At 41.5% G+C, this 17,100-nt stretch overlaps 1 protein-coding gene across 1 annotated transcript; it reads left to right on the top strand.

The window, feature by feature from the left end:
* Positions 1-7,123: 7,123 nt before the first annotated feature.
* Positions 7,124-14,236, top strand: LOC142099872 (WAP four-disulfide core domain protein 18-like). The gene is made up of 4 exons (XM_075183797.1): positions 7,124-7,243; positions 12,371-12,511; positions 12,591-12,727; positions 13,984-14,236. Exons 1-4 carry the CDS (start codon positions 7,156-7,158, stop codon positions 13,987-13,989), a joined length of 372 nt encoding a protein of 123 aa, XP_075039898.1. The 5' UTR covers positions 7,124-7,155; the 3' UTR covers positions 13,990-14,236.
* The last annotated feature ends 2,864 nt before the right edge of the window (positions 14,237-17,100 follow it).

Raw genomic sequence — 17,100 nt, 5'->3', positions numbered from 1 at the left:
CTCAGAATCGGTCATTACACACACATTACACAAACACATATATATATATCTAGATACATACACTATATGGACAAAAGTATTCAGACGCTTGACCATTACACCAACAGGAACTGTAATGACATTATATACAAATACATATTCATCAATATGGAGTTGGTCTTCCTTTTGCAGTGATAACAGCTTCCACTCTTCTTGGAAGACTTTCCACAAGATGTTGGGAGTGTTGCTGTAGGAATTTGTGCCCATTCATCCTGTAGAGCATTTATGAGGTCAGACACTGATGTTGGACGTGAAGACCTGGCTCGTAATCTCCGCTCCAGTTCATCCCAAAGGTGTTCAATGGGGTTGAGGTCAGGGCTCTGTGCGGGCCAGTCAAGTACTTCCACACCAAACTCATCAAACCATGTCTTTGTAATCCTTGCTGTGTGCACTGGGGCACAGTCATGTTGGAATAGAAAAGGGCCTTCCCCAAACTGTTGCCACAAAGTTGGAAGCATAGCATTGTCCAAAATGACTTGGTATGCTGAAGCATTAAGATTGCCCTTCACTGGAGATAAGGGGTCTAGCCCAAACCTTGAAAAACAGCCCCATACCATTAACTCTCCTCCACTAAACTTCACAGTTGGCATAATGCAGTCAGGCAGGTAACGTTCTCCCGGCATCCACCAAACCCAGACTCGCCCATCCGACTGTCAAACAGAGAAGTGTGATTCGTCACTCCACAGAACACGTTTCCACTACTCCACAGTCCACAGTCCAGTGTCGGTGTGCTTTACACTACTCCATCCAATGCTTGGCATTGGTCTTGGTGATGTGAGGCTGCATGCAGCTGCTCGGCCATGGAAACCCATTCTATTAAGCTCCCGCCACACAGTTTTTGTGCTTACATTAATGCCAGTGAAAGTTCAGAATTCTTCAGCTATGGAATCAGCAGATCGTTGGTGACTCTTATGCACCATGCGCCTTAGCAGTCGTTGACCCCGCTCTGTGATTTTACGTGGTCTTCCACTTTGTGGCTGAGTTGCTGTTGTTCCTAAACGCTTCCACTTTCTAATAATATCAGTGCCATTGCTCACACAGAAACAGGGGTAGCAGTGTTCTTGTCACTCTCCAGTCTCCAGTGCCATTGCTCACACAGAAACAGGAGGGGTAGCAGTGTTCTTGTCACTAAGCAGACAAAAGCTGCATTTTATCGATCAATCGTGCAGGTAAATGTGTCAAACTTTCTACTTCTAGCCACGAGAGCTAGAACCTGATTGGATGCTGTGGGTATCACCTCTACTTTTCCTTTTTAGAAAGTTTATTACACATTCCCCGTATTTCAATGCAGTTGGCAGTTTTTGTTATAATTGTGAGGATATCATTTGCAGGTTTAAAGGATGTAGGGTCACAGCCGATTAATTCCTCTATAATATATTTAAACTTTAGAACTAAATATTATTTTCATCACATTGTAACATTGTAGCTGTACTTATACACTAAACTGTAATGCGATTCGCATAGGACCGAACCTGGAGGACATAATAAATTCTACGAACACTCAAAGGATTATATACGGACCATCATCAATTTACTTTATTACTATCTTCTAGTCTTATGAAGATTTTCTGTGCACACATACATTGTTCTTATTACTATATTTGATAAGTAAAGTTTATATCTGTTGCACTAATACTGATTAAGTGGCTGTATATATACATATCTATGTGCTCTGATATTTCTACATTCCTAGCTAGCTAAAATACTAATTTGCATACTATATATAAACTGTTAATAATTAAATCAGAGTCATTATCTCACCCGCTGGCGGATACATTGTATTTGTAGTGTGACATTATGATGTCAGGGCTTATTAGTGTAATAATGTGTAATAATTGTTAATGCACAATCCTCCAAGGTGAGTATAAACCTAGTATGGGATTTTAGGATGGTGCAGTAAATCTTTTGTGCCCATCAGTTAATAATTCTGGGTAGGGGCAATGAATAAAATACTGAAGCAATCCTTATTAATCTTAATACACCTCAGATAAGGCACAAAGCATTTATTGATCATCATCATCTATGTATATAGCGCCACTGTACAGAGAACTCACATCAGTCCCTGCCCCGTTGGGGCTTAAGGTTTAAATCCCCAACATACCGACACACAGACAGACAGACTAAGTTCATTTTTTTTAATAGCAGCCAATTAACCTACTACTATGTTTTTGGAGTGAGGGAGAAAACAGGAGCACCCGGAGGAAACCCGCGCAAACACAGGGAGAACATACAAACTCTTCTCTGTCCACCTGCACCTCCTCCTCCTTCCTCTCTCACTGACCATGATTTTGCCACCTATTTCAGAGACAAAACTGACACAATTCAACAAGATATTTCCGCATGCCAAATTCTACTCAGTCCACTCACTCTACCCACCTTTACCTACACTCCCCAAACCACCCTTAATTAATTCTCTCCAGTAACTGAAGATGAAGTCTCTGCAGTCATCTCACCCTACAACCCGTCCTCTCAACCCTCTATCTCACTTTTTCAACCTGTCTCTCTCCACTTGCACATTTCCATCCTTATTTAAACATTTTCTCATCTCACCAATTCTAAAGAAACCATCTCTCGATCCCGCCTCTCTCTCCAACTACCGCCCCATTTCTCTCCTCCCTTTGTTTCCAAACTACTTGAGCGATTAGTGTGCAAACGCCTGTCTCACTTTCTCTCCTCTCATTCCATTCTCTGCAATCAGACTTCTGCCCCAACATCCCACTGAAACTGCTCTCACAAATGTGACCAATGATCTACTTACTGCAAAATCTAATGGTAATTTCTCCATACTCATCCTCCCGGACCTCTCTGCTGGTTTTGACACTGTTGATCACCCTCTTCTCCTACACACCCTTCACTCCATTTGCCTTTGTGATACAGTTCTTTCCTGGTTCACTTCCAACCTATCGATCCGCTCCTTTACTGTTTCTACCTCTGGCACATCCTCCCCTCCACTCCACTATCTGTTGTGGTCCCACAAGACTCTGTTCTTGGCCATTTACTTTTTTCATTATTATTATACACCTCTTCTCTTGGGCACTAATTCACTCATTCGGCCTCTAATACCTCCTCTACGCTGATGACACCCAAATCTATATCTCTTCCCCTGACCTCTCTCCTTCAATACTATCTCATGTAACCAACTGTCTTTCTGCTATCTCCACATGGATGTCCCAACGCTACCAAAAGCTCAACATGTCCAAAACAGAGCTTATTATCTTCCCTCCAGCCAGAGTCACCACCTGCCCTCAAATCTCCCTCACTGTCAATGACACCACAATTTCCTCAGTCTCCCAATCCCTCTGCCTTGGTGTCACAGGTGACTCCGCCCTCTGCTTTATTCCTCACATCCAGACTCTCTCCCAGTCCTGTCGACTCCACCTTAAAAACATTGTCAGAATATGCCCTTTTCTTACTCAACATGTTATAAAAACTCTTATCCATTCTCTCATCATCTCCCGTCTTGATTATTGTAACCTCCTGCTATCTGGCATTCCTGACACCCATATATCCACACTTCAATCCATCCTAAATGCTGCTGCAAGACTGATCTTCCTCTATCACGATCCACATCTGCTGCACAACTTTGCAAATCCCTACACCTGGTCCCTGTGTCCTCCAGAATCAAATTCAAATTACTCACAGTTACCTACAAAGCCCTCAACACCACCGCTGCATACATCTCAAATCTCATATCAAAATAATCTCCCTCCCGCCCTCTTAGATCTACCTCTGACCTGTACCTTGTCTCGTCTCTGGTAACTCTTATTCCCGTATACAAGACTTCTCCCGTGCTGCTCCCCACTTATAGAATTCCCTACCACGCCCAATCAGGCTTTCCCTCAGCCTTCAAATCTTTAGATGCTCTTTGTAAACCCATCACTTTATTAGACCTTACCTTATCCCCGATAACACTATTCACACTAATGCCCTCTCACAACTGTCCCAATCTCCACTCTGAGTCACACTCGCTCCTCTTGTTTCAGCTGTGCCCTCTTGCACTTAGAGTGTAAGCTCTAATGAGCAGGGTCCTCCATACCCTTTGTTTCCATGTCTGCTTTTATTTTGTCTGCCTTGTATGTCCCTGTTTTATGTATGTCCCTGTTTTACCTACTTTACAGCGCTACGGAGCACTGGTGACTAAGATAATAATGATACTAAAAATAATATCTTTTATTTACAATATATAACATCAACTTAGTGTGCAGTGCTCTACAATCAGAGAATCATTCACACACATCAGACCCTTTCTCGGTGAATTCCCCTACCACAACCTCCGACACGCACATTCAGAGGTAGATTGAAGATGTCCACGGGAAGACGGGGAGAGAAAACATACGCCACACACGTAGCACTTTCGGTTGGGGTCAAAAATGATGCCACACATTTTGGCTTGTAATTTTGGCCATTGCACTGTTTGTGGGCTCCAAAATCATTCTTAGACACCATCATGAAAACCTGAATCCAATGTCGTGCGTCTGAGGTCATCATCCCAAACAGAAGTGCAGATGGTAACGTGAAGCGTTGTTGTTTTGAGGTCCAAGAATAATCTTCCACGTGGAACCATCTGATCCAGTTGGTTTTACCAGCTGGTTGTGTGAGACACTTTGTCCCGTTGCTGTAGGATCACTGGTACTCAGTAAGTAGTTTTGACCCAAAACCCATTTTCATTTGCCATTTACCAGATGCTGTAGCTTCTAGTGTATCTTAAGGCAGGAACTATGAAGAATGCGTTGTGGCAAGGTTGTTTGACAAAGGCTACGATAGAATCATCATCATCATCATCTATTTATATAGCGCCACTAAATCTGCAGCGCTGTACGGAGGATATTCTTCACTCACATCAGTCCCTGCCCCTTTGGAGCTTACAGTCTAAATTCCCTAACACACACACACAGACACACACACAGACACACACAGACACACACGTCAATTGATAGCAGCCAATTCACCTTTGTTGTATAGGTTTGACCCTATCAACACATTCGGTGTATACATTACAAAATATTTTGCTTAAGGTTTAATGAACACAATACACAGGACTTGCTTCCTCCCTATTTGCAGCAATGTATGGATGTTTGCTTATCTGGTATTCATGCAACTCAATTCAAAAATAAATGTACTGGGTTCATATTTGGACATACTGAGGTGTGATAATTCTTTCACAATACAATTTTTTGGGGACATGACCTCGTAGCCAAGGGCATGTGTGATGTCATCTGGGTTAGTGTGTGATGTCATCGGGGGGCGTGGAAGAGGAAGAGCTGAAGATCTGAAAGAAAGCACAATCCTCTGTGATTGCTCATAGGGTGATACAATAAAGCTGTGTCTATACATTCCCCGTGTCAGGCACAATTGAGCAATATTTTGTCATAGTCAGTTGGTGCATGTTGAAAGGGAGGAGATGCACATGGAAAATGTCAGACAGGTCCAACATGCTCTTCAAATGAACTGTACCATTGTCAATGCAGATTTTGCAATTTATTTATTTTTTTGGAGACACGTATCTAACCTTTCTGGTCCCATGTGGTGGATGGTTCGTTCACGTGCAAGTGTAGGTAGGGGGCGGAGATGCAGGTTAGCCACACACCCCTGAGCCACACACATAGTTAGAGTTAGAATTACATCAGACTCATGTGTGTTGTAGGCATATTTATTGCGGTTATGCTTGTCATGCAAGTCCTAACTTACGTCCGTATTTAGAGTTCAGATGTGCCTAGGCGTAATGCGTAACTCAAGATACAGACATAAGTATTTAACGTGCTCCTGCGCATATTTCAAAACCTATCTGCAGCGTCTGAATCTCTCCCGTAAAGAGGAGAAAAACAAGTTTATGCCCCAGTCAGTTGCGAGGTCCAGACAGATTATTTACTCCTATTGTCCTGTCATGTAGCCAAATATCCTGCCATTGTTTCATACACCCCAACATTTAATATAGTCAGAGGGGTGTGATCTAATTTGTTAGAAAAGACACAATTTGTTGCATATATAAAACAGGTGTGAGCACTTCTACAGCTTTTCTGATACTAAGAGGCGCATTCAATTGTTCCGAGATCCCGCCGCGTAAAAACTACTACCGTTATTACGGTAGTAGTTAGCTGGATATCAGCTCGCAGCTCAGGGAGCTCCGAGCTCAAATCCAGCGAGAAAATTACCGTAGTAACGGTTTTTCCGCGCACTATTACCGTAATAACCTCGGGATTTTCGGCGTTTCTGCCGACAATTGAATACGCCCCCAATAGTCATAAAACAAAGTTTACTGTTCACAGCTGCAATGTAACAACGCATTGGTAGACCCAAGTTTGCCCCGCTCGCCCATTGTGCAACGCCGTGATTGGCGTCATTGCATGGCGCGGCCACGATATAGCAATTTGCTGTAAATTGCATCATCGCATCGCCACCCACTTTGCAGGAATTCTGGCTAGATCCGGGAGTCTCCCAGACATTCTGTGGGAGAAGCCAAGTATCACTGGTATTATTCACCAACATATTTCTTTAGGCGCGTTTAACGCATCTGAAGAAAATGGCACAACTTAGAGATCCAACTGGGGATGTTGTTGGTTCTGATTGAATTCAGAGACTGGATAGTGATTCAGCCTCCAAAATGTCTGTCTACTATGGGAAGGCAACTGCCTTATTTATACAAATTTATCTACATTACTTATTATTACATTACTTATATTACTTTATCTACATGGAGAGGTGCAGGTGGGTGAACGTGGACTGCTGCACTATATAGAACAACACTGCACAATTTGTGAGGTGTTGATTGTTTCCTCTGATCCCTGCACAACGAAACGTAGATCTCTCTATAGAAGAAACACTGTTTCTAATCATTGTATCTAAGCAGAAAAACACGATATCACCGTGTTCCATTCTGAGACAAGTCAAACAATTTCCTCTCAGGGTTCTTGTTTGACAACATGAAATAGTTTAAAGCTTGTGACCCCGGGAGAGAAGGAATTTGGTGAGAATTCTGCCTGGGGCTGCAGGTAAGAGGGAGACGGGGCCGTCCTAACAAATCCTACCCTGGGACGCCCCACCCATACCAGCACTTACATTTAAAAGCTATTTGGATGTTTTGCAGAGACTGACGTCTGTCTGAAGTTTGGGAGCAGCATGAAAACGCCGACATATCTCCTGGTGATTCTTCTAGTCGTCCACGGGACGAGTGTGACCGGGTTTCCAACCACCACAGCTGCTGCTAGTAAGAAACACTGTGTCTTATATCTCCCTGTATCTAGGTCGCTACACAATAGCCATTTTATTAGGAAACTGCAGACATTTGTCACTGTATCTGACAGGTCATTCAGGTACAATCAGTGAACCTCACCGGGACTATAAGTTATTAGTTAGAGGGTCAGGTGCTTAGAGAAGAGATCTCAGGTTACTTAAAGTCTTGTTGAGTTTGTTAAACCTGTAGCTAATGTACCTCAATATACTCATCGATCGCATTACTATTTTAGATTCACTTTGAGAGTGTTGGGTACTTAGTACACTGACTATATAACACTATTAGTAGGGATCAGGCTCTGGTAACCTCCAACAGTAGTGGAACTACAAGTCCCAGTCTGATTTAACATGATAGGTAATGTTGGGAGTTGTAGTTTCACAGCTAGAGTCACAATCTTCATACCGCTGGGATAGATATTTCTAACTGGATATAAAGTACAAAAAGATTAAAGTAGAATGAAGCCTTTGCAGCCTGTGGAAAATATTGATTTGGATATTCCAGATGTTCTTTAGATCTATTAAAATAAGACAATTGCAGTAAGTTATATTATTGAATGCAGATGTATTGTGTGTTTCTATATTGTGTATTTTATAGACTGCATGCAGCTTGTACACAGAGTTGTTTTTTTTAGTATACTGTTTTTTTTTTTGCCTGGAGCAAAGAGGTGAAGTGTCGTGTCCAGAAATATCTGACATTGGGATTGGAACGTGGTTCTCTAACAAGTCTCTCTGTGTCATGTGACAGTCAGTGACCATAGCCCCTAAATTTTGTATTCTCCAGTAGTCAGTGCTAGCCCTTGTAGTTCAACAACATATGTTACCCTAAACTTACAATGAAAAACAGTTAATATCATCACATAAATACAGGACATTTACTAAGTATTCATTGTCCTTCCAATGCACAAACTTTCACTGCGAAACGCGTCTGTTTCTTCGTAACACAGACTAGTGAGTAACGGACTGGCGTCATCTTTCTGTTGTCAGTATATATGCGATGATGAAGGACAATATCTCTTACTAATCCCTGAAGAGAAGTTATTAATCAATTTCAGTTCCTGGAACCTCTTTTGTAAGTAATGGAAAGTAACATTGTATACGTTACTTATAAGTACAGTAATACTCTGTCTGTCGTGCTCACTGTACTATGGTCAGTAAAACAGATTGTTATAGTTATTATAGATAGTATTTGCCTTGAGATACACTATTAATGACCTGTCCCAATTGTCTGTAACAGGAGGGTGTTCTCTAAGTGCCCAAATCTCACAGTAACGTTAATGGGATTTCCCAGAAGTCCCTTCTCCTGTGGACAAGTTTATCTGCCTCAGAAGTTAATGTAAAAAGTCTTCAGTGCTCCACCTAGGGGGGGAAAAACCACGAAAAATACATCAGTATTAGGTGTATAATTGTTTTATTCAGAAATATAAAATAGTTTGTTTTCCAACAATGTTTGTTCTGAAGGAAGCAACACAAATGTACACTCTTTCTTTCCAGACAAATGTATATATTTAAATGTATGTATGGAGTTAACTATCAGGAAGTTAAAGATGTGGGACTAAGGATTTTTCAGTTTTAGGAAGTTTTTCTTCTGAAATTTGCTGCATTTTGGCTAAAATCTACTAAAACGCATTTAACTGTTTTAGTGGAGGTGTCGCCCATAGCAACCAATCAAATTCTAGCTGTCATTTATCTAGAACATTATAGAATATGAGAGCTGGACTCTGATTGGTTGCTATAGGCGACACCTCCACTTTTCCTTTTTAGAATTTTAAGTGAATCTAACCCTAGTGATCATCTCTGTGTGACCAAATCAAGTGCTACAATAAATTACTGCTTTTCTTGCTGATAAAAGTTTTCTGGACAGGAGATTCCAAAGCAGGAATTTGTATCTTAAAATACCGCTCATCAAAATAGAAAAAGATTAGAGAAACATTATATCCAATAAATTCACCTTCAAATAAACTGACAACTATACTGTAAATACAGTCAGAAATACACAGATGTCGCAGTAATTCCACCACGTTACAGAGACATCAAAATACATATTCTACTGACACTCTGTGTATGTAGGTGTAAATAAAATGAATCCCTTCATAATAAATTCAAATTAACCAATTAAATAGTCATTTAGTCTACTAATTACTTCTCACCACTTGTTTGAAATCCTATATTCCCAAAATAATATCCGAGAGCGGATGTCATTGGTGTAATGTCACTTTGCAGAAGGTGTACAGGAGCCGTCTTGTAAAATATAGCTGTATCTTTCAGCAATAGCCTCAGGAAATATTATCTTCTGTTAATTGTATGAGATACTGAAGACATTTGTCCACTACAAGGAATAACGTCCTTTCTACTGTAGATAAATGTATATAAGAAGCAACAAAGATCTGTGTATGAAGCTCAGACAACGTTCCTTCCTTTGTGTGGCCCCTGTACCGTCTAATACCGTCATAATCTACAATAACCGATTATATCTCCTATATATAATAATATCCTTTATACGGCGCTGACATATTACGCCGCGCTATACACTGAAGGGATCATGACATAAATAACACTCAATGACATGAAACAAAAGTTACAGATGACCCTGCCCACAGGAGCTTACAATCTAACAATCTTACTCTCATTAAATTGAACACAGTTTTCTAATTGTCTATTTTACTTACTTGACATTGGCTCAAAATTTTGTTGGAAGTCGTATAAACCTTTATACCCCCCAGGAGTAGTGGTACATAGAGCAGGATATATTGGGGGGTCCCAAGGGGGACGGTACTTCCTGGAGGCCCTTCGGTCTAAGTCCTTTGCTGCAAGAACCTCTTAAAGGATCTAGTTTACAAGGGAAAAGTGAGATAACTCGGTATTTATAGGTAGATCCCAAAATGGGCAACAAGTGATCTTTAGAGACAACAGTGGGACATTAATAGGTTTATTACATGCATGGTATTAATCAGAAAAACAGCAAATAATCCCGCCCTCTCCGTTCTGCCTCTGACCGTCGCCTCTCTTCCCCCCTTATTACCTCCTCCCACGCGCGTATCCAAGACTTCATCCGCGCTGCCCCCCTCCACTGGAACAAGCTCCCTCCCTCCATCAGAACTTCCCCCAATCTGTCCAGTTTCAAACGGGCTTTAAAAACCCACCTTTTTCTTAAAGCCTTTCAGTCTCTCACTTAACTTCCTACCTTATCTTCTGCCTCTGTCCCCCTACTCTCCCTCTCTCCCCTGTGTCTCTCTGTCTGTCCACTCCTCCCCTTAGATTGTACGCTCCTCTGAGCAGGGCCATCTCTCCTCCTGTTTCCACCACTCCTAACTCTGCTCTCCAGCTACTTAGCCCTCCTCCTCGAGGACCCTCCTCCCCCCGTCCCCTCTGGGGGTCTCCCTGTCTTCCACGCCCTCCTTCTTGGGCTCCGTTGTTTGCGGATCCTCCCTCCCCCTTCCCCTGCCCTCTCTAGCTGTGCATTGAGCTTACTGAGTTACTGTGCTTACTGTTTACTGTACTGTGCTGTCTCACCTTGTACTGTAACTCGTTTGTTCCTGTACGGCGCTACGGACACCTTGTGGCGCCCTTTAAATAAAAATTAATAATAATAATAATAATAATAAAATAAAAGTGGAATTACAGTGTAAGGGGCAGATTCAATTCGGCCACGTTAGTCTAGGATTACTATTACCTTTAATACGGTAATTTTAACCCGGATTTTAACTCGTGGCCCCAAGGGATGTGAGCAAAAACCAGTGTTAAAATTACTGTACTAACGGTAATACGGCGCACTTTTACTGTACTTACGGTAGCAGTGAGCAGGCCGAGTTATTCCTAGAATAACGCGGCCGAATTGAATTGGCTCCTAAGGCGGGTATTCAATTGTCAGTGAGTTGTTTTTTTTTGACCGCGTTAAGTCATTTTAACGCAGTTTTTTTATCATTTTCGAGCGGGTTAACTTTACCCGCAATTCAATTCCATTTTTAATGCTATGGTTTTTGTTCATGAAACGGTCCTCTCGCGCTCCAGTACAAGGTCTATTGAAGGTATAGGGTGTGCGAGAGGCAGCCGCGTTATAAGCTGTTCAATTGTTTAACGCGGCGCGTTAAACAGGCAAATATGCTGTTTTATCTCACACCGCTTTGGGGTGTGTTAAAAATAAAAAACCTCTGAAAAGTATTTGAGATCATGTAATAATGTGAAAAAAAGTTAAACTTATGTTTATCACTAATGCCTAACTTGTGTAAGTTAATTGTCTTGTGAAAAAATAATGAAATAAAAAAAAAAAAATTAAAAAAATAAATAAAAATAAAATCACTAAATATATTTATGTAAGTTTTTGGTACAAATATGAATGTGTTAATGTGTTATGACATGGTATAGATGATTGTATGGTAACAAATAGTTCAATTAGAAAATATGCTACAGAAAGTACTGTAATGTAGATATTATCAATGTGTAATGCAATCTAATGTATGGAAATGTATACAAAACCTTTTTCTTGTGTTATGCATGACCGCGTTAAAACTCCCCTTAACTCCCCTAAAATCTCGCAAACACATGTTTAATGCACGGGGGCAGCGTTCCCTCTTATTTAATTGAATTGCACGAGTTTTCCCGCTGCGCTAACTCAAAACGGTCACTATTGCCGTCAAAAACCTGCGGGAGCTTTTATTTATTTTTTTTACGCAGAGGAAAACCCTCCCAACTCGCTAACAATTGAATACCCCCCCCCCCAGAATGTGATCAGTTAAGTGATCAATTTACTACCACCCCCTTCATACTGAAATATTGTACAACCCAAGAACACCTTGCTATAGCGCTCCAATAGACCAGTATTAAACATTACCAGCGCTGTCATTGGTAGCTAGTGGTGGCCAGCTCCTATTGGCTACATTGATAGAGGAAAGGCTTCATGACCAAACACAGTTCTGGCTACTGGTTTTGGTGCTATGGACTTCCAAGTGCATCGATGATATTTCAACCTGGTTGCATCAAAATCCTGCAAGCGCTGGTGGCCAATGCTGGATTAGTGGCAGACAATAATTGATTAACAAGTCCCACCCAGTGCAAACTTCATGGTCCTACGTACAGTCCGGTAACTACAGTCCATCTTTTTCAGATAAACCCGGGACATGTCCACGACCGGAACCGTTGACTCTGGGAGCGTGTAATAAGCAGTGTTTAACAGATGCCAAATGTGCAGGAAATCGCAAATGCTGCGAGACCTCCTGTAACGGACTTCAATGCCAGGTTCCAGATGGTGAGTGGTTAACGGGGCACCGCACAGCCGGCCCGCCCTGGAGAATCCGGCACTAGATGTATTCTCAATTCTTTTTCAGACAAACCCGGTACTTGCCCTGCGATTGTCGATGATACGACCTGTGACCCAGCCGTACATTGCAAATCTGACTCCAAGTGTTCTGGTGACCAAAAGTGTTGTCCAACGGGCTGCAACGGCTTCTCCTGTCAAAACGTAGTAAGTACCCACCATGTAACCAGTGACTTGTGAACTTGTTCAATGCGGAATTGTATAAGCAGTGGGAGAGAAAAGGCCCCATTCTACGATCACTGGTGCAGTCAATTCTCTGGTAGTGACTGACGTCTTTTTACTCCTCCATGACTACAAGTCTTTAGGTCATACTCCGCCTGCCCGACCACTGGTTTTCACAGCACCTCTCAATCTATAGGAGTCATATGTGGCCTCACTTGATGCTCAAACATTTCCACATTATATGCCCAAGGGTAAAACAAAGGCACTGGCACTTCAACTAGTTTATAATCCTAACTCCAAGGACAGGTCTCTATGGAAGTTTCAGGCACCACTGGCTAAAAAGTCCGATCAGGGTGGAGTTCAGAGAAGCCGAGGACTGAACACACACACACACACACTATTATATATATATTAGTGGTGGAAGTGGGGGGTATACGGGTGACATACCGCCACTTCTCCTACTGCTATATTGTAACACTATCACATTCCAGTCATCATCATCATTTATTTATATAGCGCCACTAATTCCGCAGCGCTGTAGAGAACTCATTCACATCAGTCCCTGCCCCATTGGGGCTTACAGTCTAAATTCCTTAAAACACACACACACACATACACTAGGGTCAATTTGTTAGCAACCAATTAACCTACCAGTATGTTTTTGGGAGTGTGGGAGGAAACCGGAGCACCCGGAGGAAACCCACGCAAACACGGGGAGAACATACAAACTCCTCACAGATAAGGCCATGGTTGGGAATTGAACTCATGACCCCAGTGCTGTAAGGCAGAAATGCTAACCACTGAGTCACCGTGGTGCCCAGTCACTTACATTATAAATATATATATATATATATATATATATATATATATATATATATATATATTCCTCTATTTATTTGAATAGTGAGCCAGGACTTTTCCCATTCGCTATTTGTTCCGAGTGATTGTTAGTCTTCCATGGCTCGTCCTGCCATTTTTTCACATTCTATTTTACTGTGAATTAAAATGTCAATTAAAAGTTGACGTCCCTTTAAATCTTGGCAGCGATGGCCGGGGAACAAGTGTTGAACAAATAAAATGAGTAGACTACGAGGAGCGGCCGCCGTTCATTTCTAGCTATGATCCATAAATGAATCCTTCAAATGAGATCCTGAGTTGTGTTCACGTCCCAGCTTCTGTCATACGTGTTACTAGGTGGAGGTCATGTGACCAGCTGTGCTCACTGTGGTTTTATTTCCTAGGTGTAACATATATCTTGGAGGAATTTCCGGACCAGAGATGAAGGATGAAGAACCGCAGAGGGATCTGCTCTTTGATACATAGTTGCAACTGGACTGTTGGGATTAAATATAGACCTTCAAGAAATGTCCTAACATAAATGTAATCTATTTCACATTGCAATTTAAAAATAAATGAAAAAGAAGAGTGTGTTGTCCCAAGGAATTAGACACCTGGATTTATCATTAGAAGTCAATTATATTTATTATTTTGTGATATTGTATTTGTGATGTCATTATTCTTTTACGCCTGGTAGGATTTGCGATAGAGGTAAATATTCCTGCAGTTGTTTGTGGGAGGTCTGATAACTGGTTAAAAGGTTTTCCGGCCCTAACCGGGGGACGTGGTGCCACCTAGAGGCAGACAGTGGGAATTGCAGGGGTAGCATACGTTCAATATATTTGATTATTGACCCTTACAATTTGAGTTGATTTGGCTGAGCAAACCAGTCTATAAATCACAGTCCACTACAACTTTTGTTACAATTAAACAGGCCGTATAAAAAAAAATGATAGGAAGTCTTGGTAACACACGAATAGCCTTTTAAATAAAAAAAAAACAAAAACTCAGAGCTGATTGAACATAGTCAAAGTTCTAATATATTTAGAGATTTTTCTATACCTCCCTTCTAACCACTGTCTCACAAGGCATCACGCCAACAACTACGTTATTTTATTTCTTTTTAATAAACCTAATTCTCCGGTAGCGCTTGTCAAAGGTTTTATCATTGAACGGGGTTGTAAGGCTACAGATGCAGGATTATGTCTTACACTGTTACAGGCGTCTGCGAGAATCATTAGAGCAGCCAAAAGTGTAATGTCGTATAAGTGATTAAAGTGCTGACTTTTAAACATGATAAATATTCTTGTACACGTAATAGTAAATAGAGACTTAGCACACTTGATTGTCAAGTGTATAAACTGCAGTGTTTTAATCCCTCACATGACATTTGCCGAAGGGTGAATCTATCAACAGCAATGATTTGTACTATTAATTAACTTAAGTCATGACCTTATGTATACGTTACAGTTTCCTACTCTGTTGACGTATAGTATCGTTCTGGCTCGCAGTGACTCAAACTTCTTTATTCCACCGATCTTCTGAAACTTTGCTTTTCATTTGGTTGTAAAAACACATAATGCTTCATCACGGTAATTCAATGTTCACAATAACAACATAGATAGAGGTCCATTAACCAGTGATCTAGCGTCCAAGCTGTACAACATCCCCCTATATTTTTCTTTTAAATCACATTTGTTTTTATTGATTTTATGGCATTAAAGTAAAACGGACAAATACAATGTAACAGTGAAACTAAAACTATAAAAACTAAAAATCATAATGTTTCTTAATCTATAGTTAATATTTCCACAAAATATAATACATTATTAGTTGCATAACATGAAATATTCATTCATATTTCTCCAGCTTTAAGGTCTCATATTAACACGTTTCTTTAAACATAATGTCACAGTTTCTAAATTCAGAGAAAAACTATTTTTATTTTCCCAGATTGGATACAATGTAACTTCTCAGAGATTCGTACCCAACCCTTAGTTCCTCTCCATAACCAATCTTTTAATATTGTGATTATGTATAATTGGATCAAGATATTACACGGTTCATTATGTTTTTGTTCTATAGCATCAGGTCCCAGTTATTATGACTACATCTTACACCTATGAACATACAAATTGTTTCCTGGGACTCACGATTGTTAGACAGGAGACGGGACGGTCTCCTCACCTCTCAGTACATGCTGTCATTTAATCCATCTGTTCAGACTCACCAACGGCATCATTCACCAAAGGTACCCAATCCAGAACCTGAGGGCATTCTGTGATGTGTAACACCAAGCTGGATGTTGTGTACCTTGTGGCATTGCCACCGGAGATACCAGTACGACACTCCACCACATTCAGGACAATTTGGCCTCTGTCCTCCTCCAAACGTCATTAATCTTATGGGGGTGAGATACACCCTACGATGGACATATATCTGAATCTTACTGACGAAGCTGCTTTAAGGGCACCCATCACCATCATTCGTGCCCAGTCTCCATCAGGATGGTCTCCCGATCATCTTCCCGTTTATCCCATAATTTAATCCTTCGGAATTAAGATCCCCTGGCAAAAATTAATATAAACTGGATATAAGTTTTCTTTACCAAATCTATTGTCCCTTTTCCCAAAATGCACCCAGAGCTCGTCCAAGGTGTAAATATCTATAGGACATTGTGCTAAAGGACTCCAAATCCCTCACAAATTTGCTGAAAGACATTTACGTTACCCGCTGAGTAGATTTGTGATGCTTCATATCTGATCCATTAAATCCTCTTCTCCCATAGATGATATTTTCTTTCATATATGAAACCTGACCCTGTCTGTTCAACTACTGTCTGCAATTGTTCTGAGGACCTTGTCGGCCGTGGTCTCCAACGCCCCAGCTGCAATGCATAATAGAGCTTTAGGGTCTGTACCAAATGCCCTCATTACTCCCCATCAATAGGTCCATGACACACAAGCCTTGGTAGCGTCGAGACCACCGTTTTAATCCCAAGTGAGCATAGAACTGCCTGAGGTTTGTGTTTGTAGATTCACCCGTCTGGTCCATAGGCAAACAGAGGATGGGTTTCCTAGTGCCTGGAAACCCCCCTCCAAGCCTCGGGCACTGTATAATTGAGGTAGCTGGACCCTGCTTCCGCTTCACACGGCTCTGCTCGAAAAGGGAGAGCTGTGTGCACCTAACAGTAGTACACGCAGCATTGCCTATGTATATTATGGGGATAGGAAGAGTTGGAGAGCAGCCAAGCAACGTCTAAAATTATAGCCACGCCCCCATGCATGCTGGTCACGCCCACTGGCAGCGTGGTGTGGAAACCCCCCTCTACAAATCCTGCGTTTGCACCTGTGGCCTGGGCGGACAATTCTGGCTATGACACGCTATGTCGCAGAGCCAGACTCTTAGCCAAACTTTTGACATTTGTTGACAAGTACATAGATCTGTAGGAATTAGGCTACAGGGGATTCTTACTGGGGTTTGGGATCACTGGAATCAGTAATTGGGGGAGTGATCCGGAC

This window comes from Mixophyes fleayi, chromosome 8 (genome assembly GCF_038048845.1).
Source record: "Mixophyes fleayi isolate aMixFle1 chromosome 8, aMixFle1.hap1, whole genome shotgun sequence".
Classification (NCBI taxonomy): domain Eukaryota; kingdom Metazoa; phylum Chordata; class Amphibia; order Anura; family Limnodynastidae; genus Mixophyes; species Mixophyes fleayi.
This window is presented reverse-complemented; position numbering and strand designations above follow the sequence as displayed.

Excerpts from the sequence above, each read along its gene's own strand:
- LOC142099872 (XM_075183797.1), top strand. The coding sequence starts at position 7,156 with ATGAAAACGCCGACATATCTCCTGGTGATTCTTCTAGTCGTCCACGGG. Across the intron at positions 7,244-12,370 it reads AACCACCACAGCTGCTGCTA|ATAAACCCGGGACATGTCCA; the intron begins GTAAGAAACACT and ends CATCTTTTTCAG. Across the intron at positions 12,512-12,590 it reads TCAATGCCAGGTTCCAGATG|ACAAACCCGGTACTTGCCCT; the intron begins GTGAGTGGTTAA and ends ATTCTTTTTCAG.